Source organism: Phyllopteryx taeniolatus, chromosome 8 (assembly GCF_024500385.1).
Source record: "Phyllopteryx taeniolatus isolate TA_2022b chromosome 8, UOR_Ptae_1.2, whole genome shotgun sequence".
Classification (NCBI taxonomy): domain Eukaryota; kingdom Metazoa; phylum Chordata; class Actinopteri; order Syngnathiformes; family Syngnathidae; genus Phyllopteryx; species Phyllopteryx taeniolatus.
In genome coordinates this window covers 22071338-22096449 of record NC_084509.1, presented here as the reverse complement: position 1 = coordinate 22096449, position 25112 = coordinate 22071338, and the positions used below count along the sequence as shown (strand labels likewise).

General features: G+C 41.0%; 1 protein-coding gene across 2 annotated transcripts in view; it reads left to right on the top strand.

Moving 5' to 3' along the window:
* Positions 1-9659: 9659 nt before the first annotated feature.
* The window catches only part of LOC133482804 (pleckstrin homology-like domain family B member 1), a 118903-nt gene continuing 103450 nt past the window's right edge, over positions 9660-25112 (top strand). The window contains exon 1 of one of the 2 annotated variants that reach the window (XM_061783363.1): positions 9660-9706. In XM_061783363.1, coding sequence (XP_061639347.1) covers positions 9680-9706 — 27 coding nt within the window. In that variant the 5' untranslated portion in view covers positions 9660-9679. Of the gene's footprint in view, positions 9707-22271; positions 22607-25112 lie in introns of those variants that run through there. The other variant, XM_061783367.1, reaches the window with a different exon arrangement.

Below are 25112 nucleotides of genomic sequence, written 5' to 3'. Positions count from 1 at the left end.
GGTGTATAAAAATAAATACAAGATGTAGGATATGTGGACGGTACTTTGGCCACCCTCCAGGAGGAGCAAGTAGCCTTATAAAATGGAGAGGAAAAAAAACACCATGCGCCATGTCAAATGCAACGTTCACCTCGAAAAGAAATGTGTTCGTAAAATTGCAAGGACTGAAATAAGTATTAAAAAAAATAGCAATCCCAAACGACTTTCTCTGCACATTAAATAATCGTGCGGCGCTGTCGCTGCTTGGAAAAGAATTGCGTGACGTTTTACCCATAGAAGTCGCTTGTGTGTCACTTTTGTGTGCTGTATACGTCTTCATTAGTCTTAACTTCAGGTTACCATGTTGGCACCCACATGGACTCTCACAACATTTTTTTTTTTTTTAAACGCAGTAAAAATCTGTTCTGTCGACTAAAATGCCGCTAATCCTGTGCAGGAGCCCAAGCCCACCCTTAGAATTGAACAAACAGCGACGTTTACATCAAAACAATTATTTACTTAGGATCAGAATGAAGTGGGGGGGGGGGAAAACAAAAAACACTGGACGGCGCCCGTGGTTCGATCCCTACTATAGGGACTGGGATGTCGTATTCTGGCAAGATTGACGTTGGAAGTAACCACTGAGCTAGACCAGTGCGAGACACGTCGTGGGAAAAAATAAGTTTTAAAGTTTTTGTTTTTTTTCATTTTCATTAAAAATCTTAGTCATCGTATATTTACCTAGATCAAGTTCCCCCCCCCCCCCCCCCCCCAAGTATTTGGTCAACGAAACGTGACGAATATGTGTATTGGATCTGTTTGAGTTAGCGTCTCAAGAGCACGTAGGAACAGAGCCCTTTAGTCTGTCTCCATCTAGTGGTGTAGAATTGCAGCTACAACCAAACCATTACATTTCAAATAATTGATGCACAAAATACAAAGAAATATGCACTTGTGTAAATTATAGTTGTCCAGAGACAAAATGTAACTCTAGCTCTAATAAGACATTTCTAAATATGATTAACAATACCAACTAGTCTAATGTATTCCTTGTAATTATGAAAACATGCACAGAAATACTTTAAATAACAGGATAGTAGTTATGCTCTGAAGTTGTCTCAACATACACGGAACCGTGTTACATTTTTTTTCATTTTTAGACATCTAGAGGAAGAGAACAAAAGTGAACTACATAACTCAGCAACTGACATTTTTATTCTAATTGTGCTGACTATGGTAGGCCTAATTGGGAAGAGTATTTGATATAATGGATAGTGGCAACAAGAGAAGATAAGTTTAACCGTGGTCTTTAACACCCAGACACATGTAAAGCCCCCAATTAAGGTAAAAACAGAGACAATTGACTGCATTAAAATGAAAAATGAAGCAAAGATAATTCAAAAATAATAGCTTTGTCTCGTCGTACGTCACATACTGACAACACTTGCGGTTGCAACAGTAGGATGCGCATCTCAAAACGCTACTGCCACGTATTGTGCATTACAACCTTGGTGACAATACTGTATACAGTCCGTTGCAAAAGTATTGGAGGTCAATTCCTCTGTTTTTGTCGTATACCGAAGACATTTGAGTTTCCGATCAAAAGATGGATATGAGACAATAGTTCAGAATTCCAGCTTTTATTTCACGGTATTTACATCTAGATGTGTTAAACAACTCAGGACAGAGCACGTTTTGTTTGAAGCAACCTACTTTTCAAGTGACCAAAAGCATTGGAATAGACATGATAATTAACTTAAATTGAATAACATTTAATATTTGGTGGCATAACCCTTACTTGCAATAACTGCATCAACCCTGCGACCCATTGACTTCACCAAACTGTTGCATTCTTCTTCTTTTCCTTTCAACTTGTCCCGTTAGGCGTCGCCACAGCGCGTCATCCTTTTCCATGTAAGCCTATCCCCTGCATCCTCCTCTCGAAAAACCAATTTCCCTCGTGTCTTCCCTCACGACATCCATCAACCTTCTCTTTGGTCTTCCTCTAGCTCTTTTGCCTGGCAGCTCCATCCTCATCATCCTTCTACCAATATACTCACTATTTCTCCTCTGGACGTGTCCAAACCATCGAAGTCTGCTCTCTCTAACTTTGTCTCCAAAACATCGAACCTCAGCTGTACCTCTGCCGAGCTCATTTCTAATTTTAGCCAACCTGGTCACTCCGAGAGCAAACCTCAACATCTTCATTTCCGCCACCTCCAGCTCTGCTTCCTGTTGTCTCTTCAGTGCCACTGTCTCTAATCCGTACATCATGGCTGGCCTCACCACTGTTTTATAAACTTTGCCCTTCATCCTAGCAGAGACTCTTCTGTCACATAACACACCTGACACCTTCCTCCACCCGTTCCAACCTGCTTGGACCCGTCCCTTCACTTCCTGACCACACTCGCCATTGCTCTGGACGGTTGACCCCAAGTATTTCAAGTCATCCTCCCTTGCTATCTCTTCTCCCTGTAGCCTCACTCTTCCCCCAGCGCCCCTCTCATTCATGCACATATATTCTGTTTTACTTCGGCTTATCTTCATTCCTCTGCTTTCCAGTGCATGCCTCCATCTTTCTAACTGTTCCTCCACCTGCTCCCTGCTTTCACTGCAGATCACAATTTAATCTGCAAACATCATGGTCCACGGTGATTACAGTCTAACCTCATCTGTCAGCCTATCCATCACCACTGCAAACAGGAAGGGGCTCAGGGCTGATCCCTGATGCAGTCCCACCTCCACCTTCAATTCGTCTGTCACACCTACAGCACACCTCACCACTGTTCTGCTGCCCTCGTACATGTCCTATATTATTCTAACATACTTCTCTGCCACTCCAGACTTCCGCATGCAGTACCACAGTTCCTCTCTGGGTACTCTGTCTCTAGATCTAAAAAGACACAATATAGCTCCTTCTGACCTTATCTGTACTTCTCCATCAACACCCTCAAGGCAAATTATGCATTTGTAGTATTCTTTCTAGGCATGAAACCATACTGTTGCTCGCAAATATTCACTTCTGTGATGAGTCTAGCCTCCACTACTCTTTCCCATAACTTCATTGTGTGGCTCATCAACTTTATTCCTCTATAGTTCCCACAGCTCTGCACATCACTCTTGTTCTTAAAAATGGGCACCAGCACACTTTTCCTCCATTCCTCAGGCATCTTCTCATCCACTAGAATTCTGTAGAACAAGCTGGTCAAAAACTTCACAGCCACCTCTCCTAGATGCTTCCATAACTCCACAGGAATGTCATCAGGACCAACTGTCTTTCCATTTTTCATCCTCTTTCATGCCTTTCTAACTTCTCCCTTACTAATCATTGCTACTTCTTGGTCCACCACACTTGCCTCTTCTACTCTTCTTTCCCTCTGATTTTCCTTATTCATCAACTCATCAAAGTATTCTTTCCATATATCGAGCACACTACTGGCACCAGTCAACACATTTCCATCTCTATCCTTAATCACCCTAACCTGCTGCACACCCGTCCCATCTCTATCCCTCAGGTCTGGCCAACCTGTATAGATCCTTTTCTCCTTCTTTAGTGTCCCACCTGGCATGCATGTCATCATATGCCTCTTGTTTGGCCTTTGCCACCTCTACCTTTGCCCTATGTCGCATCTCAATGTATTCCTTTCTCCTCTCCTCGGTCCTCTCAGTGTCCCACTTCTTCTTAGCTAGCCTCTTTCCTTGTATGATTTCCTGGACTTTGAGGTTCCACCACAAAGTCTCCTCCCCTTTCCTACCAGAAGATACACAAAGTACTCTCCTGCCTGTCTCTCTGATCACCTTGGCTGTAGTGTTCCAGTCTTCTGGATGCTTCTCCTGTCCACCAAGAGCCTGTCTCAGCTCTTCCCGAAAAGGCGCACAACACTCGTCCTGTCTCAGCTTCCAACACATGGTTCTCTGCTCTGCCTTTGTCTTCTTAATCTTCCGCCCCACCACCAGAGTCATCTTACACACCACCATCCTATTCTGTCTAGCCACACTCTCCCCTACCACTACCTTACAGTCGGTAACCTCCTTTAGATTACATCGTCTGCATAAGATGTAATCCACCTGCGTGCTTCTACCTCCGCTCTTGTAGGTCACCCAATGTTCCTGCCTTTTCTCGAAGAAAGCGACAGAAAGTCGCTTCTCCACTGCAGCCATTTCCATCCTTTTTGCAAAGTCTACCACCATCTATCCCTCCAAGTTCCTTTCCTGGAAGCTGGACATACCCATCACTTCTTCATCACCCCTGTTTCCTACACCAACATGTCCATTAAAATCTGCACCAATGACGACTCTTTCTCTGTCTGGGATGCTCAGAACTACTTCGTCTAGCTCCTTCCAGAATTTCTCTTTCACCTCTAGGTCACAGCCTATCTGTGGGGCATAGCCACTAATCGCATTGTACATAACACCCTCAATTTCAGGTTTCAGCCTCATCACTCGATCTGATACTCTTTTCACCTCCAAGACATTCTTAGCTAACTCTTCCTTTAAAATAACCCCGACTCCATTTCTCTTCCCAACTACAGCATGGTAAAATAATTTAAACCCTGCCCCTAAACTTCTCGCCTTACTTCCTTTCCACCTGGTTTCCTGGACACACAATATATCAACATTTCTCCTCATCATCATGTCAACCAACTCCTGAGCTTTTCCTGTCATAGTCCCAACATTCAAAGTCCCCACATTCAGTTCTGGGCTCTGTGGTTTCCACCTCTCCTTCATCTTCGACTCACAGTAGCTGAATCTCCACCGGCGTCCTGCAGGTTAACGGTGCCGGGGGCGGACGTTGTTAACCCGGGCCACAACCGATCCAGTATGGAATTCTTTGGATGATCGCGCATACAGAATTTGTTTGGCAATGTTTTAAGCGGGATCCCCTTCTTGAAGCAACCCTCTGCATTTATCCGGGCTTGGGACCGGCCTACAGTTTGCACTGGCTTGTGCCCCCCCCCATTGGGCTGCATTAGACTGTTGCATTCTTCACTTGAAATACTTTTCCAGGCCTTTACTGCAGCCTCTTGTTTGTTTCTGGGGGTTTCTCCATTCAGTCTCCTCTTCAGGAGGTAAAATGCATCCTCGATTGGATTAAGGTCCGGTGATAAACTTGGCCAGTCTAAGACCTTCCACACTTTCCCCCTGATGAAGTCCTTTGTTGTTTTGGCAGTGTGTGTTTTGGGTCACTGTCTTGTTGCATGATGAAGATTCTCCTGATTAGTTTGGATGCATTTTTCTGTAAATTGCCAGACAAAATGGTTTTGTAGACTTCAGAATTCATTCTGCTGCTACCATCATGAGTTACGTCATCAGTAAAGACAAGTGAGCCCGTTCCAGAAGCAGCCATGCAAGGCCAAGCCATGGCATTACCTCCACATTGCTTCACAGATGTGCTTGTGTGTTTTGGATCAAAAGCAGATCCTTTCTTTCTCCATACTTTGGCCTTTCCATCACTTTGGTAGAGGTTAATCTTGGTCTTATCAGTCCAGAAAAATTTGTTCCAAAACTTTTGTGGCTCATCTCTGTACTTTGCAAAATCATCAGTACAGTTTTTCTTATTGTGTGACGTCTACCTCACAGTTCTGAGGACCCGGGTTGAAATCCGATTTCGCCTGTGTGGAGTTTGCATGTTCTCCCCGTGCCTGTGTGGGATTTCCGGTTTCCTCTCATGTCCCCCCAAAAAACATGCATGCTAGGTTAATTGAAGACTCTAAATTGCCCGTAGATGTGAATGTGAGTGTGAATGGTTGTTTGTTTATATGTGCCCTGCGATTGGCTGGTGACCAGTTCAGGGTGTACCCCGCCTCTCGCCCAGAGTCAGCTGGGATAGGCTCCAGCACGCTTGTGACCCTCATGAGGATAAGCAGTATGGAAAATGGATAAATTATAATATTTTATACATTATTGAGAGGTGCACCATTCCTTTAGGTGCTGCAGTACAAGATCAATGCAAGGAGTGGATAGATTAAGCCTCTATTTCATCTTCCTGTTCCAAAATTAAATTTAATATATGGTTCGCGGGCGGCACAGTGCATTTTCTCCCCGTCCCTGTGTTGGTTTCCCCCGGGTACTCTGGTTTCCTCCCACATCCCCAAAACATGCACAGTAGGTGAATTGAAGACTCTAAATAGTCCATAGGTATGAATGTGAGTGTGAATGGTTGTTTGTTTATATGTGTCCTGCGATTGGCTGGCGACCAGTTCAGGGTGTACCCCGCCTCCTGCCCACAGTTAGCTGGGATAGGCTCCAACACGCCCGCGACCCTAGTGAGGATAAGCGGTGTAGAAATGGATGGATGGATATGGTTCACGGATAACAGACATTTGAGATATTACAGTATATTGATGAGGACATATACTTTTGTTTTGTACTTTTTCCACATTGAAATCATGAGCAGACTTTGGAATTCATGTTGTTTTACCAAACGTGAAAATACAATGGTCACGTTATTATTTTCTTTACTGTTTGTAGACTCATCACTCAATCATTCAGGGGAATGGTGAAGCTTTCAATGCAAGTTATATCACTGCCCGCTTACCCCCAAATTCAAACCCGCTTGTCTCCCTAAACTTCTCCACCACCTGGAAGTGCACACAAAAAATGCCATTATGTTTAAAAGTAATGCATGTTTGTGTACTTCGAGCTGAAATGCATCTATCTGTCTTTACACGTTCACACATCATATTTGTGTGTGGATTTAGTTTCTGTGAGTGATTGCAGTTTACTCTCTTTAGTCATGTTTTGCTTTATTTCATCCTAGACAAAAGGATATGCAGGTATAATCTATCCTGTAGAAATTCTGGACATCATCATTGCCCATTTTGTGATAAAACAATATTGAGGAGATATGCAATGGAGGAACACCTCAAGGGTTGCCAAGAGGCTACACCAATACCAATACCCTCCCCTACGGTTCCACAAAGTACAGTCTTAATTTCTTCAGCAGTGAAGCCAAAAGTGACACCTGTGAAGTGAGAGAGATGAAGAATAATCCAAGTATCACCACCAAGACCTGAATCTGGGCTATGCTGACGGCAACGTCTCAAGGCAGACAGTCCAACAAACACTGCACACTACACTACTGCAGGCTACAGGTATGGAATTAGATTCGTGCCGAACAGAATCACACAAAACTTTTTAAATCACAAACGAAAAACAAGACTAGCAAACAAAACGTCTTGAAACACAAGCAAAAAATAAAATAAAATAGGAGGAATGCGTCCTCATTGGCTAGCTCGTTTTGAGTGACAGCTAATGTCCCGGATGTGATTTTTTTCTTTTTTCGTGTCACACTGAGCAGAGCCAGGGACAAGAATGTAAGATTACATTTTCGATCACCTTAAGGAAGTCTATCTATCATATGTTGTCAATGCTGTGTACTACGAAGTAGTAATATTGTACATTATGCTAGTAACATGTTAGACGTGCAGAGCCACAGTTTATCGACAATTTAACAGCTAAATACCGTTAGCTATATTGCCAACGTTAGCTACCATACTGCCTCGTCAGTACCATATACTATATGGCTATTGGCCACATTTCTCAATGATATCACAACCTGGCAATTACATTACTGATTGTAATGAAACACCTACAACCAGTACGTCTTAAAGACGGAATTCGCATAAAACGGAAGCACACATCGTAGGATTTCCTTCAAGAGCTTGATTATATACAATATTCTGACTAGGCGTAGACAAAAAAGAAAATAATTACAGATAAAGACCGTTTTCTTTCTATAATCTTAGGGTTTATTTCAATATTAAGTTTGCATTCATATCAAATGTTTTGAAATTAGTGTGCGCAGCAAACAACTCTAATGCATGACTAAATCTTGGTCAGCTAAGACCTCCGTCAACCTACCCTCAAGTAATATCACATCTCTTTATTTTTGTCCCAGTCTTTTCTCCAGACGGAATGGCTGAGGATGAAGATGCATTCAATGCCACTGGAGTGATAAAGTGGTTGACTGGACAGGAACACCAGCATCTTCTAAATGCAGACCGAGAAACACCGAGGCTTGCAGTTCTTTCAAAGTTGTCCTTAGTTCCTTTGTGGCTTCCTGGATTAGTCATTGCTTTTCTCCTGAGGTAATCTTTGTGGGACGGCCACTCCTGGGAAGATTCACCACTGTTCCATGATTTCTCCATGTGAGTTTAATGGCTCTCCCTATAGTTTGCTGGAATCCGAAAGCTTTAGAAATGGGTTTTGTAACCCTTTCCAGATTGACAGATGTCAATTACTTCCTTTCTTGACTATTCTGGAATTTCTTTGGAATTTGTCATTTTGTTGTAGATTTTTTAGATTTGTTTTGTCTGAAGGTAACTTTGAATATTTTTTTCCTTTTAAATGAAACCACCATTTAAAAACAGCGTTTTAAGTTCACATTGACACAGTTATATTTGTCTGATATTTACATTTGTTTGATGATCTCAAACATTAAAGTGAGGAAACTATGCAAAAATATCAGAATTTGAGAAGGGGTCCAATACTTTTTCACGGCACTGCAGGTATAACCTTTAATATTTGTATTTATTTTAGTTGACGAATATTGTTGTAAATGTGCAACAAAAGTGAGTCGACTTGACTGTCTACTGTAAAAAGCCATAAGAACAATCACTTAAAAAAATGCAATATGGCGGGGTCGCGAAAGGTGAACCATGATAATAGCGAGGGAACACTGTAGTTTTACTGTATTGTTAGTGTATTATTACACTGGTCTGTTTGTACTTGTAAGACAAAAATGATAGTTAAGAATGTTAAAATGTTACTTAAAATATTGCCTGTGCTGTGCATAAGGTTTTATGATGGCAAACCTTTGAGTGAAATGAATTCACTTTACATTATTACCCATCGGGTAAATGTTTAGAAATTACAATAACGTTGCCGTGAAATATCGTCTCGGAAAGTTTGACTTCCACGGTACATTGAGAAGCATCTCAGGGCAACATTTTTTGGAGCACCCATTAGCTAATTAGCACCAACTCCAACTAAACATAAGCTGCTTTATTGGCAGCGACTCGCAGACAGGGCTTGGCCACTTTGGTTTGTGGTCTCATCAGTCATAGGTCAAACGAGCGTGTCTTTCACAACAAAAAGTCCCTGCTGTTTCTGCTATTACAGCACACATACGCAGTTCTCTATATGATGTCAGTGAGGGCAGCTTGTAAGCAGACAATGAGCGACCAAGGAGATAAGCAACATCCGTTGAAACGCTGCAGACTAACAGATGGGTAAATGCAGGGAGATGACGTGTGTGTGTGTGTGTGTGTGTGTGTGTGTGTGTGTGGTGCGGAGGGGGAGGAGTTCAAGTGAGTTTACCAGCACCCATACTTGGACTGTGGGTGTTGTTATAGAGGAGGGGGGGATGGCATCCCCCTCCTCATAAAAAGAGGGTGTGTCTGTTTTCCGAATGAATGAACAGGATGATAAGCTTTGAAAGGGTCTCACAGGAGGGAGAGGGAGAGGGGTGAGCCGGGCCGCCCTGTTGTCTTTGGCTTGCGAGAAACACACTTTTTTTGGGGGTGGGGGGGTGGGGGCTGCTGAGTCAGAGTGCATGTTTTGACTGGAATTAAAACTAGACAATCGACTACTACGCTGTTTGGACTCGAGGCAAAGGTCATTTCTGAGAGGGGGTCAGACTTGGGGAAAGTTTTGTACCAACCCTTCTGTGTTGTCGGCTTCTCGCTTGGATTCAGCGATGATGCTGAAGAAGGTGCGATTCAAGGTAGGAGAATGTTCACAATCTTTTTGACTGTCAAGATGAGCACAAGGGTTGTTGTTTTTTTTGATAGCGTAAAAAATAAACTTTCAATAATTGTAGGGGAAATTTACATTGACAACACTGCATCAGGAGCAAAGTTCTGACGGATACTCATACATTGACTGGGGCAACCGGGAGTCACAACAGCACTCTCCTGATTGCAAGACAGCTGTTTTAACCCTGTGATATAAAACCTAAATGTCAATTCCTGTCTAGAGATTGACACAAGACATCTACTCTTGAACAATTATTCCCAACCATGGTGCTGTGAGAAATTATCAGGTTATCCAAATGCATGTCATTAGTCCAAAAATTATTCATTTATTAGAAAGAATACATTTTTGTTCAACTATCTATGCCAGTGATGTAAAGTGACAGGCAGAACAATTAAATACTCTTCCACTAGATTGTAGGAAGGTATTTACGTGTGTATTCAGTTCTTGTGACATTTTTGTTTGGTTGTGCGACGTGAGATTTTTTTCCCAACGTAAAATGTGTCTTACCTCAATAAAGGTTGGGAAACACTGCTCTAGAAGTAACATAAATCTGAAGATCATCGATAGAGCCGTCACTATAGCTTGCTTCATGTTAAAGATCTTAATCCTCTTGGAAGTCACAACCTTTGCTAACCTCCAGAAAACCACTCAGAATGTGACTGAGCAGAGCTGACTTGGTGCTTGTTGGGTCTTCATTAGCAGTCCTGCTGGCACTGCAGTTCAAAGGGAAAACTGTTCAGTCTGGCCAGTGACACTAAGGCGATAATTACGGCACAGCACAGGGACAGGAACAAGAGTTCACGTGGCTTCTGACTCGGAACGACTTTAGGCGACGAATCAAAGATTTACTGTAAGAAACATGCAACCACAGAACCACATCTATCTATCGATATATCGATCTATCGATCTACCGATCTATCTCTCCAGCTACTGTATCTACTTATCAATGCTCAGTCCAAACTTTATTGGTTCTGAAAACAAAGTTGCTATCACAACGTCATTGTAACTTTTAAGGATACGTTACCTTACCTGACTCCAGAGTCTCCACTTTGCTGCAGCGTTCCGTTTCAGTGCTGCCCTCAGTCTCCTTGCAAATAAAATCGGTCTCTTTCCCATGGCCAGCAGCGACATGTCAAGAAGTAAACACAGCAGACCGTACCTGTTGTTGTTTCTTAGAAGGTCTCGTTCTGACTGATGGTGTGGTTTTCGCACTTTAACGCAAGGCTGTTTTTTAAGTGGAAAATTGACAGAGCTAAACCGAGGTTGCATTTTGTCCCCCATTTTGCTACTTTCTTTGGTATCATCTCTCAAAAGTCACAAAAAATGCTTTTTAATGAACAGCAGTATGTATGTACAATACTTTAATATGTATGCATGTACAGTACTTAAACGATATAAATAGTGGTTGTCTCAGGTCCCTCTGTCTCAAGAGACTTGGCAGCGTTTCGGTCAAGAAACTGAGCTAACGACGAATTTGATATATTACCACCGCAGGGGTTTCACAGCCGGGACACATGAGTAAGTGATTTATCGCCGTGTTGAATATTGTGGCCATCAAGCTGTTGTGATGCGGACCATTAAGTCCTGTTAACAGTGAGCTGTAGAATCTGAAAGGCCGAGGGCACATGTTGATGTTATTCTACATCGGTCCCACTTTCACCTGTTGTTGTCAGCTGTTCCTGTCCTCCACTGAGAGGTGACTCTTTTCCCGAGGGATGTGTCACACAGTGAGGGTAAGGGATGATGGCATTTACCCTAAACATGAGGGTGTATACAAAAAAAAAAATACTTCTTGTAGCAATAGCGGGCTGCATGTAACACACAGCAAGATATGCAGAAATAAAGTCGTTGTCAGCAAACCGAGACTTTTTGGACAATTTGGACAAAACCCTGATGTCAACCCCAACAAGTGCATTTTTAATGAACTATCACAGAGATCATGATTCAGCCTGACCTCACAAATATTCTTGTACCGCTAACACACTTCAAATTACTGCAGAACAGTGATTCTCAACTGGTCGGTCGGGACCCATTTTGGGTGGGTTATTCCTATTCTTTTGTTACAGTATGATACAGAGGAGTAACAAGTTCCCACACGGAACAACAAGAAATACTTTTCTAGCCACTAGTCTACTCTTTGGTTGGTAGTCGTTATGGCAAGCAATATGCCTTTGGCAGTATAGCAAACTCATTTGAAACGGCATTTAAAAACATACCGGTAATATATTGTACATGTGTTTTCAGAGGCTATTTTTAAACATAAAAGGTTTTCGCAGATGTTCTTTATCCGGTCTGTTTAGATCACTGATATTAATAATTGGTTTCCCAGATGAGCCTAATAAACAAAAAAATAATACTTAAGAAAGTGCTTCCACATTTTTGATTCATAATGGGGAAAATAACTGACCTTTCTTCTGATGAAAGGCATGCAATATTCCGGAGCCTTTCAAAAGGAAAGAAAACATTTCAAGAAAACGGCAGCAAAATTATTACAAAATTGTACGTGACTCCCCCCCCCAAAAAAAACTACACAAAAAAACAAAACAGTAGTCAACATGGTGTTTTTGTCCACTAAAATCCATATTAGTATATACTGTATAAATGTAGCGGCACGGTGGGCGAGTTCTGAGGTCCGGGGTTCAAATCCCGGCCCCGCCTGTGTGGAGTTTGCATGTTCTCCCCGCGCCTGCGTGGGTTTTCTCCGGGCACTCCTGTTTCCTCCCACATCCCAAAAACATGCATGGTAGGTTGATTGACAACTCTAAATTGCCCGTAGGTGTGAATGTGAGTGTGAATGGTTGTTTGTTTGTATGTGCCCTGCGATTGGCTGGCAACCAGTTCAGGGTGTACCCCGCCTCCTCCCCGATGATAGCTGGGATAGGCTCCAGCACCCCCGCGACCCAAGTGAGGAGAAGCGGCTCGGAAAATGGATGGATGGATGGATGTATAAATGTATTCACTGTACACCGCATTGACTAATAAGCATACTGTATGCTTAATAATTTGGAACAGTGTAAAGCTACAAGTTGGGTTGTGTACAGGACAGTACACCCCAAAATGTAGACAATTATTTTGTTGTGCAAGATGTCAGTAGATCATGTGAGACTTCGTTTCAGTGTGCCTAGCTTCTTTTTGGCCTTTTGGTACTATTTTGCGATGCCACCGCAGACCCACTGGGTCTTCACTGGATGAGTTTTAAAGCTTTCTTTTAGTTTAGGTATTATACATACAGCAAATTTGAAAACACTCAACACTCGCCCAGAGTTTATATGGCAACCACTGGTTCAGAGTTAAATCAACACTTTTGAAAGAGTTAATATTAGTTACTAAACAACGCTGACAGTGTAAAATATTGACACCATATTGGATGAGTTAACATTATTAACACTGTGAAAGTGTTATTTAACAACTCTGATAGTGTAAAATATTGACACCTTAAGGCACAGGTGTCAAACTCGTGGCCCGGGGGCCAGATCCGGCCCGCCACATCATTCTATGTGGCCCGCGAAAGCAAATTAAACTTGCTCATTGTGTTCTGGTGTAGTACCATTGAGATATTTGCAAGCATTTTTTGTTATCAATACCACTTTGAAAAGTAATGTTTTATATATATATATATATATATATATATATATATATATACAAATGTGCACCGCAAAGCACGCTGGGAGTAGCAAGGCTTTCACCGTAGTCACAACCTATATATTCTTCTCATATTACTGCAGTTCACAGCCTCAAGTCGTCATTATTTTCAGAAGTTTGAACTTAATTTACCATGTTAAAATACAGGAGTAGGAAAATGGCGCTCACTCGTCGCTCTCAAACTGAAGAAGTGCAGGTACAAGGTTGGAGCCTAATTAAATACATGTCTGAAGAGTTAATCTCACACCATGTGATCTACTCTGTGAAATAACCCCTACTCTGGACACGATTTAAAATCGGAAAAATTGTTAAATTACACTTTGGGACTTCAAATCCCCTCCCAAAAATGTAACCCTGAAATTTTGACACTCCAACTTTTGCTGTGCAGCGGTTAGTTTCTCTTCAGAATTGTATGGGACAGTTAGGAATGTTAAAATATTTCTTCAAAGATTGCCTGCAAAATTAAGAAAGGTTTTATGATGTTTGAGCCTGGAACAAATTAATTTACTTCAGAAAAAGTTTAGTTTTTTCATTTGAGTCATTTGACCAACTTAGAAAGTATTGAAGGTTCCACTTTATTTTCTGTTTCCCCACAGTATGCCAATATCTGAAAGTATTATCCTTCATATGAGAAGAATGTATGTTTCGGGCTATTCACTGATGTACAATGAAACACTTGCACTGGGAAAACTTGGGGGAACAAATATCAGTAATTTAGCCATTCATGCAAAAAATAAAATCCTCTGAAAACATTCATTGGAAGCATTTGTAAAGACAAAAGTATGTTAGAAAATCGGCAGCCTCCGAGGCTCGAATTCTGTATGCCTGTGTGGAATTTTCTTTCAGTAACAGTTCAAACAGCAGCAAGTCGAGTTTCCATCAAACTGCATTCTAGCAACTTTTTCTTCTCACGCCGCCCTGTGACCTTCTGTCTGCCATCGTCTACCTTTAGCTCATGTCATCGTGTCATCTGTAATTTTTGTCTGCATCTCCTTCCAATCAATGTACATTTACAAAAACATATTGAAAAATAAAACAATAAATCCTATAACATTTTATTTTAAGTGTTACTCTAATTAAAGTAATAGGGCTGTAAATCAATGTGTTTCCTCAAGTGTGAACACTTGTTGTGTTAGTAGTAGCAACATAACAAGTGGCCGCCATTGTTGTGGAATCTTCTAAGAAAAAAGAAAACATGGAATGAGCACTTCAAATGCCTCTAAAACCTTCCATAACAAGTACAAGTACAAAAAAATAAATAAAAAATGAGTTACAATTGAAAGTACATGGCCTATTCTACTGCTCTTCTCACAAATAATGTTCCATTTGCACTATTTAAGTCAGGTTTTTAGGGCAAATGACGTTGTTTTGAAACGTCACGGTAATTTTGGTGACTTGGAGAATTTCGGCCTGTACGAGCTTATTGGTGGATAAGTTTCACTGAAACATATCAGCCAGTTGGAGAAGGTCTTCCCCGAGTAGCAGACCAAACGAAAGGGTCGATGAGATACATACTGTATGTTGGTTGTTTTGTAATGTGGAAAACATCATCTAATTTTCAAAATTCTTGGTGCGTTCCAACCAGACTCAACATTTTGACAGACTGTCATTTTGGGGGAAATATTGTCACATGGCTTGTGTTAGCTCCTATCCCAACTGGTCAAGAACAAACAAAAGAAAAATGGTTTATTTGTGTGTGTGTGTGTAGGGGTGTCAATCAATGCCCGTCGCACATGGTGCCATTTGGTCCAGGACCGCCTCTGAGTAACGGGGTTGCATTGGTTTGAGTGACGCACTCCACTGCAGCAGAAAACATATATATAAAAAAGGAAAAACAGGATAGAGGACTTATGTCTACTTTGGTCAGAGCTTGATGAAGTTATTTGTGCTGAGTTATGTAGCTAACTTTTTTTTGTCTTCCCAGCTGGCTAAAAAGGTTAAGTAGTAGTAACAAGGTTGTGTGTATTTTAAGAAACAACTTACTACTATTTAACATAGGCCTGTGATAAAACTGAATGTTTTAACAATTACAAGAAGACATATCAACAGAATTCTATCCAAAAAAGCTGATTTGAAACTCATTTTATCTGTTATATTTAATTTGTAAATTTGTCACCAAGCGAGAGGGACAAGAGAAAAAAAGCCATTCTGGTTATTAGTCATCATGTGTAATGTTACTGCATTAAATATTGTACCTGTATTTGTTTTTATGTTAACTTGATGCTTTTTATACAAGGTCACATTGCCATGCTCCTTCTGGCCAGGGGACTACCACTGGAAATGGAGCCCTCTGGCTATAATTGGGGGCATTCACATTTTATTGTTAAAATGTTTATTGATGTAAATTGTCCCTGTATAACAAATAAAAGAGAAAGGTTGACCAAGCTTCTCTGCGGAATGTAGCTTTATACACTAGGTGGCGCCAGTGTTCTTCCATCTGATATCTAAACGCCATCATCATCATCATCATCACCACCCTCCACAAAAGCCAAAAAGAAAAGAAAAGAAAAACTAAATAAATAATAAATAAAATAATAGAAGCCTCATTTCAGAGTGGAATGACAGTGCGTGACATAAAAGCTGACTTGGAAGCCATTGTTGGAATATGCCGCCACTCAACAATAGTGTTGAATAAAACATCTCTCTGGTGGCATATTGTGGGCCCATAATGGAGCTGCCACTTCCTGCTGAATGGCCTGCAGGCTTCGTGGTGAGGGAGGTGGGGGGAACATGTGGGAGTCTCATCCACCGCCCATCAAGTGCAAAAACATCCATCCATCCATTTTCTGTACCGCTTATCCTCACTATGGTCGCGGGTGTGCTGGAGCCTCTCCCAGCTAACTGATCCTCAAGTAAATAAATAAATATGATGACACATTTCCCCCCCAGTTGTTAACTTCCTCCTTTTTGTCAACTCTGATTCAATTGCTAGTTGATAATGTTCACTTTTTTTTTTTTTTTTTTTTTTATCCACTAAGTGATACTCTCCAATCTAATCACAAAGCATCAAGTCAGTAGATATTCGAGCCTTTGATGCTTATAATGAGAGCTTCCCTCAGCTCTGCCCTCAGGTTATGCAAGTCTTTTTTGACGGCGGCAGGATTTGATTGGGTGCGTGGGTGCTGTTGATGAGTTGCAGAGGGGGGGCGGGAGCACAGCCAAATATGTTTTTCATTAAAGATGAAAAGTGTTGACTGTCTTAGATGTCTGTTTATGCAAAGTCTAAAAGCGTGTATTCACATAAAGAGAGGACTTTACCCCTCCCACCCCTACTGGTTTATAGTTACCTGGAGGCTCATCCGTTAATACATTTCTGGTCTGGTGCTACTTAAACAAGAATGTGAGGTACCTTGCCACATCATCACTAACATGCTTCCATCCACATAAAGAAGTAAAGGCCAAAACCAGCAAATGATCTCGATGCCAGGAGTGTCCAAACCTTTTCTTCTTGAACAATTGTGGTTTATTTATTTAAAAAAAAAAAAAAAAAAAACGCTAGATGACAAAGCAAAAAGTCAAGGATTTTTCAGAATTTTGAGGTGGCCCGCAGCCCTGCAGCAGCAGAACCCCATCTCCACATTCAAACTCAAAACAAAGAGCAATCTGTACATAGCTGACCTTAAGATGGAGCAGAAAGTGGAGCAAGCAATCATTCATGCGATTTGTTGCTGTCACGGTATTATCTTTATTTATCAGGGTATTATGACTAGAAATATTGTTACTATTTTAGCAAGTCGTGAATTTAGCCAATTTGCGGGGATAGGGACCGAGCCCTGCCGTGAATAGCAAGAATCCACGAATACCTGACGTCCTCCCAAAGGGATTTGTAATTGGGTATAGATGCCACAAAAGGGCGGCAAAGCACTTCAATTGGAAAGGGATCATAAAGCATCAACGCCATTTCTTTTAGCTTGTACACAAATGCCCCCCCACCGCTTCCAAATAGTAGACACGCACACAAAGAGAGATATACAGTATTTTCATTATTTAATCCAAGAAACATGTTTTTTTTTTCTTTTTCCGTAAAAACTGATCATTGTGGGTGTGTAAAAGTATGTGACCCATTGTTGCACCATATACAGGTACCAGTATCGTGCCAAGGTATTTTGCTGTTTAAAATAGCACAGTATCCGTTTTTTTTTTTTTTTTTTTAAGTACCGGTAGTTAAAAAAAAAAAAACATAAGCGAGAGCGCTCATATGGTGTCTTAAAGGCCCGTTATAAAAAAAAAACAGTCAGCGCGTGACTTCCTGAAATGGCTTCAAAGTGCTGACTAGCTCCTGCGGACGAGTTAGCACGTGTTAGCGTTAGCCACCCGGAAGTAACCTCAGAGTCCGCAGCACACGAGGATTTTCCTGTGCTGTTAGGCAAACTCTGCATTTGATGCACACGAGAGTCAGTGTTACCAGCAGGAGATTGATAGCATCGATAGCATGAGACGTCTTAGCTTGGAGCGCTTCAACACAGATACAGGCTACACTCGTCGTCGGAGACCACTCCGGAAATCGGGGCCTTCGAGAAGAATAAAAATACGCCCGAATGCAAACGGAAAATCACTTACTTTCCAAGTGGAACCTGAAGACCCACTTTTTGAGTGTCGTTGCTCCGTACCCAATGAAAAACAGCACTGCAATGAGTGGGTGCGCATGTATTGTTGACAATGGGAGAAATCAAATGCAGTCAAATACAAGAATACTTCACGCTAAAATCTTAATCGGTCTTACGTATGACTAAAGTACATTATGGATGAATATAAAAAATATAGTAATGGAAAAAATATTAGACCCCTTGTTTCTTCAGTTTCTTGTTCATTTTTATAGCCAGGTGCAACTATGGTTCTATGGTTTTCTTGATAATAACCAAAATCATATTTTATATTACAATTAAGGTTATTTATTCTTCAGGTAAAATGCATTTAGGCAGTACGGTGTGTGACTGTTTAGGACATCTGCCTCACAGTTCAAATCCTGCCTCACCGGTGTGGAGTTTGCATGGTCTCGCCGCGCCTGCGTGGGTTTTCTCCAGGTAATCCGGTTTCCTCCCATATCCCCAAAACATGCATGATAGATTAATTAAAGACTCTAAATTGCCCGTAGGTGTGAATGTGTGTCCGACTGTTTGCTTGTTTATACTGTATGTACCTTGCGATTGGCTGGCGACCAGTTCAGGGTGTACCGAAGATAACTGAGATAGCCTCCAGCACGCCCGCGAGCCGTGTGAGGAGAAGCGGTGTGGAAAATGGATGGATAAAAGTAAAAAAAAGTAAAACGTTTTTTTGTCAGTTTTCATTCCACTGCTTTTACTTATGTTTTAGATTTTTGCCGTGGTATCGTTTCAGTACCTCTATCAAGGTACTTTATGCAGGTATAGTATCAAAGTCACAATTGTGGTATCATGACATCACTAAAGTGAACCCTTGTATTAGTAGCTTGTGGCACCTCCTTTTGCAACCATTACTCTAACCAGATATTAACTGTAACTACTAATCAGTCTCTCACATCTGTTTATGGGGATTTTTGCCCAATGATTCCTGTAAAACTCAGCCAATGTAGAGAGGTTGGAGTGACATCTGGTATGTACCAACTTATTCAGGTCTGGCCACAACATTTCAGTTCAATTCACAATACAAATCCTATTTATCTGATGTCATTCCTTGTACTTTTGCTGGAATGCGTTGGTTCGTTGCCTTGTTGTTCAATCCATATCCATCCCAGCTTCAACTCCCTGAATGATGGCAGGAGATTCTGGTCAAAATTTCATTCACGGCCACTGACGGCTAAATTAATCATATAGCCATGTTAACTGGGAGGGCTGGCAGTGAATGTGTTTTAATATGCCTGGAAATTCATGGCTCTTGATATACGATGGAGTCGTCCAGGTCCAGAAGTGAAAAGCACCCCCAGACCTTCACATTTCCACCGCTATGCTTTAAGTTGGGAACAGGATCTTTACTTCATAAGCAGTGCTGACTTTTCTCCAGTCCTGGTGGTTATGATTCTATTTTTGACTCGTTTGTCCAGAGAAATGACTTCCAAAAGGCCTCTGGCTTGTCCAAGTACTCTCTGGTAAAGTTGAAAAGGGCAGATTTGTTCTTTTTTAAGAGCAGATGCTTCCTTCTAGAAACTCTCCCATGAATGTCATGGGACGCATGCACATTTATTTGAGATGCTGCCAGAGAGATCTGCAACTGTCTCGAGGTGATGTCCGGGTCAGCCTGGACTTTTTTTGTTGTGGTGTTTCTGGTTGATAGTTTTGATGGGTGTCCAATTTTGGCAAAGTTGCTGTCATATTGAAAATATATATTTTTAAATGATTTCTGGAATCTTTCGAGAATGGTCTGACAACCATCTACAGGTGGATGGGCTGTCAATACCGTCTTCTTCATGTCAACGGCTATCTCCTTTGCCCTTGGTTTTGTCGATTTGTCTGGGACCACAGTTTAGTTGCTTTCATCTCTCTCTTTAGCGCAGGCCAAACCCTTTCCAAAGGATGTCTTCTTTCATTGGTCTGTGTAAATTATTTAATAAGCACCCAAATGTTTAGCCTGTGTCTTTTACCTGCTGGATTTAACCAATGCAGCTGGGGGTTCACATACTTTTGCATGTGTACAATGATCAGTTTTTGTGAGAAAAAACATGTTTGTTAGATTAAAAAAGGCAAATATATCTATTTTTGTGGGTGTGACTACTATTAGGAAGGTGTACTTCAGAAATTGGGATTTGGATGTATGTTGAACAAGGTTAGTTTCATGTTTTTTTTTTTTTTTTTTTTTTTACAAAAACAGTGACCATGTCAGGAGGGTTTAGAAACTTTCAACCATCACTGTATGACAATCAACAATATTAAAATATGGCTTAAAAATGGCCTGTAGGGTTAATAAAAGTTTAATTATAGCGACAATGTGACCCTTGAACATATTATTCCTTGTCTTATTATTTCCTGTTGAAAAAAATTCTGAACAAATAGGAGGTAAACCATCGCAGTGGAACGGAATGTTCGACCATGAAGGTTTTACTGTACTAGCAGATTGTTTTGGATGTTCTTTATGGTCATTCCGCCAGTCAGGGTCATTTCTGTTGCAGCTGTGTGATCGGAGTTAAACACGGATGTGTTTGCTTAAATTTAAATCCCACCCACTCTCAAAGGAATGTTAAGCACGCAAGGATATAATTCACAGCTTTTTATGCACGTAACGGCCACAAACACAAACACATTGTAGAGAGTCAAATGAGCAGTTTGGTAAAAAAAAAATAAAAAAATAGAGGAAACGCCAGCACACATTCTATTTTGGCTTATTCTGATGAGGGTGGACCAAAATAGGCCAACATTTTATTTTCAAATAGGCACTATGATACTGTTGCAATCATGCTGGGCTTCACTTACATATACACAGCACATGCACATAGAAGGCCATTCAAGACATTTTTGATGCGCATGTTTGTGAAATTCATCTGTGTTCTAATTTTCCACATACTTTCTCATTACCTAAACCCCATAACGTTTTAGTTTTGCATAGTGTCTATGTAAGTGCACATATAATGAATAGTCATGATCTACAGAACAAAGACTATAAAAGGTGATAAAGGACTAAAGTACCCCTAGTTGTGCACACCTTTACTGTTGCTGATAGGATTCAATTGATTATTGTATGATGGTGCTCAATGCACTTTTACAAACCATAAAAAGTACAGTGCAATATCTTTACTGTATAGAGCGGCTGAAATAAGTATTTAACAGCATTTGTCTCACTAAATATATTTCCAAAGGTGCTAATGACAGGAAATTTTCACCAGATTTTGAGAACAACCCAAGTAATCCATGCATACAAAGAAAGTAGAACAAATAAGATCAGAAATTAAGTTATGTGTAATAATGTGAAATGACACAGGGAAAAAGCATTTCACATTATTACACATAACAGCAAATTGTACTGGTAAACTTCACATTATTGAAGGAAGGATGGATGGGCAAATGTACCGAGACATTGTTGACAAAAAGCTATGAGGATGATGAAAATGAAACGAGGGTGGACATTTCAGCAGGATAATGATCCAAAACATACTGCCAAGTAAACTTTCAATGGTTTTCAAAGAAAACAAATATAAAGCTACTAGAATGGCCCAGCCAATCACCTGACTTGAATCCAACTGAAAATCTATGGAAAGAACTGAAACTCAAGGTCCATAAAAGAAGCCTACGGAATCTTCAATATTTGAAGACTGCTTGTGTGGATGAAGGGGTCAAAATCACACCAGAGCAATGCAGGTGACTAGTTTCTCCATACAGGAGGCATCTTGAACTTGTCAACACAGCTCGCTACTGTATTTTGCAACTGTACCAGACTTGAACAATCCAAAAAGTTCCGTCTATAGTTCATGAAGGGAAAGACTAAATTCTATAATTGACTGTACACATCCCAACGCAGCAACCCCCAGACAATTGGCTGCTGCTGGTAGTAAACAAAAGCTGCAACTGTGGGAGAAAATAGATGCTGGATTGCTGGCATTAGGCACCATAGCCTGTGAGCAAAGCTAAGAGAAAATATGACAATAAATTAATCTTCTCTAGTCCATGATGTATAATGGGCCAGGTCCCAGAACTGAAGCAGATTTATTACGACTGACTAGACCAGGAATAAAAGTAAGAGGTAAAGGTTTGTTCTACAGTGAAAAGCAGCTCCCATACTGTAACCCTTTGATTTGTTATAAGAACTTACCTCACACATGAGTCCAACTTGAGGAGAATTTTTATTTATTTATTTATTTTTTTTTTTAAATGAACACTGGACCTCTTTATTCAGAAGAATGAACACCTTGTGTCTCCGTGTTGGGGCAAGGCAAACTGGACAGGAAAGCTGGAAGAGTGAGGCTCCATGTATTCGTGTGTGTGTGTGTGTGTGTGTTTGTGTGTGTGTGAAAAAGCAAACCTAAACCAAGAGCTTGAGAGCGAGGAGTGCAGCAGCAGCGGCAGCAGCAGCAGCAGCTAGACAATGTGTGTCAGCAGTGTGTCGGCCACATGGCTTAAGCGTAGTGCCTGTTTTGACAGCAACAGACAGCGTGTGTGTGTATGAGTGTGTGAGAAGAGGTGACCCTGATGATAGGAGAGCGGAAACACAAGGACTGAATGCTTCTTTGTGGATCTCAGCCTGTGTTTCATTCTTATAACTTTGTGACATCAGCTGCAGTTTTGACTTCTATCTGCTTGGTGGTGTGTTCATCCAGCATCAGGTAAAGTTAACACACGTTTGAATCGGCTACTTAAGGACAATGTTTTTTTCTGAATACAAACCTTTAGCTTGTATCTTTCCCCAAGGGCAAAGTGTGTAGTCAGTTTATCAGCAGTCCAGACACAAAAGTTTCAGCTAATCTGGTCCAGAAGAGTCTCCCTGTTAAACCCTGTGAAGTTTTCTAATGTTTGGGTTTATGGATTTACTCCTAAAATTGCAGAATGTTGACACTAATAGTGATCATTCAAATTGTCTAATCCACTTTCATACTTTCATGGGAAGTGCCTGTGTCAAGTCAGAAGACTTTGAAATACACTTTAGCTGTGCTGCAGACGCGTGCCTATTTTACAAGGGAGGTGTTCTGAAGCTGGTGTTCAACTCTTCGAGAAAGATGGCCACTGGTAGCATAGTAGTTCACACAGCTACTATACTACTAGACTACTTACATACTGTATTCCATTAGGGTTAGAGTGGACAGATGGCTTGGAGTTATGGACAAAGGTTGCTTCTGCATTTTATTTTATGTCATCCATCCATCCATTTTCTAAACCGCTTATCCTCACTAGGGTCGCGGGTGTGCTGGCACCGATCCTAGTTCACTTCGGGCGAGAGGCAAGGTACACCCCGAACTGGTACCTAACAAAGGGGCAAAAAGTGATCTATAGCACGGGTTATTTTGGGAGCCCATCTAAATGTTTCCAACAGTGATGTATGAATTGAATCTTTAATTTTCTTTCTGGTTTTAATATCTGTTGCGAGAAAACTGAGTTCTTCCTCAGTCAAGACACATTTCCATTAGAACCATTCGATACTGAAAATTTCAGTTCCTATAGTTGCGGTGTATCTGGAGTGAAAGGACTTAGCAGTGAAGAGGGGAAAAAAAACAGCCGATCAGGAGTCTTCCCAAAGATTGGTTTGTAGGCAGAGGTAAGAAGGCTTGCGCATGGGCTGGTTGTTGCATGGGCCCCTGACTAAAGCAGAGCAAGGACCTATATTTCATATTTCCTAGCAGAGAACGTGACTCCCTAACTACTGATAATAAATTATTTGTTACATGACTTCATTTTGTTACAAGCATGACTGAGCCAGTACACTGGCAAGCTATAAACCCCCACTCACTGTACTATTGTGCTGGGTCGTAATGCCCCTTTGTTTGTGTCGACACTTCACTTCTGGTGGTCACAACAATTAACTCATTTAATGGGATAACACTGAACAAAGACTCCGTTTTTCATTGACACTTAGTGTAACATTCATGTGGAATACTAATAACTATATGCAGAAGATGAGCACATGCCAGCTTGTTGTGAAAGTACCATAGCCTTGTTGTGGCATCATGTAATGATGGTGGAAGGAAGTTTTTAAAGGTTCCTGACATGTGAATCCAAAGAAATCTACAAATATGATATTCCATAATGAACTTAACAACTTCATGTCAGTGAATGTTTTGTTAATGAGCTCATCTCACAAACAACACGTTTAATACAATATGATGTTCACTTTCTTGCAGACATGGACCTGCAGACTTTCTTTTCACTTATTCCCTCATGTCACTTTATCTTCAGAAAGTCTTTGGCCAAGCACTTTACCCGAACAACAAAATAATCATTCCCAGACTCTTCATTTCACGATATGCTCATCTGCATCTTTGCTCCATTTTAACACTAATTTTCTTGAGAGCCATCTAGTTTTCCTTTGCATTCTTCCTTCTTCTGTGCTCTTTAAACATCTTGGTCTCACAAAACACAGCACTATAAAAAGGACTTGAAAGGAAAAGAATGAAAATACATATTAAAGTCATTTTTAAGTTGACGCAGTGACGCAAGTGGTTAGTGCCTCTGCCTCACAGTCAGAAGGATCTAACTTTGAATTTTGGCTAGGGGCCTTATGTGTGGAGTTTATATGTTCTCCCTGTGCTTGTCAGGGTTTTTGTCCGGGTACTCTGATTTCCTCCCAAATTCCCAAAACATGCATGTTAGGTTCCTTGAAAACTCTTTAAATTAGCCCTAGGTGTAAATGTGAGTGTGAATCGTAGTTTGTCCAGACAGTTTGCGCTCTGTGATTGACTGGCGACCAGTCCAGGGTGGACCCCCCGCCTCTTGCCCAGAGAGCTAGGATGGATTCCAATTATCTGCAATGCCAAATGAGGACGGTACAGAAAATGGATGCATGGCTGTATTACGCAAGCTATAGTATTGCATAATTCAAGAAACGGCAATAACCATTGGATTTTGTTCAACCATATTGTCACTCAAACATGTATAAGTAAGGCAGACATACAACTCCAAAAACATCATTATTTATATGTACACATTGATCTTCCTGAAGAGGCAGGAACATACAGTGACCTATAAGAGTTGCGTTACTGTTATTGTTGTCTGATTGGTGGAAAGCGTCTTTGAGGGTCTTGAGAAGCACTATATTAGTTTCATGTATTGTTGTTATTGTTATTTCTATTGTATTGTAAGAGTGATGTGCAGAGCTGTGGGAGCTATAGAGGAATAAAG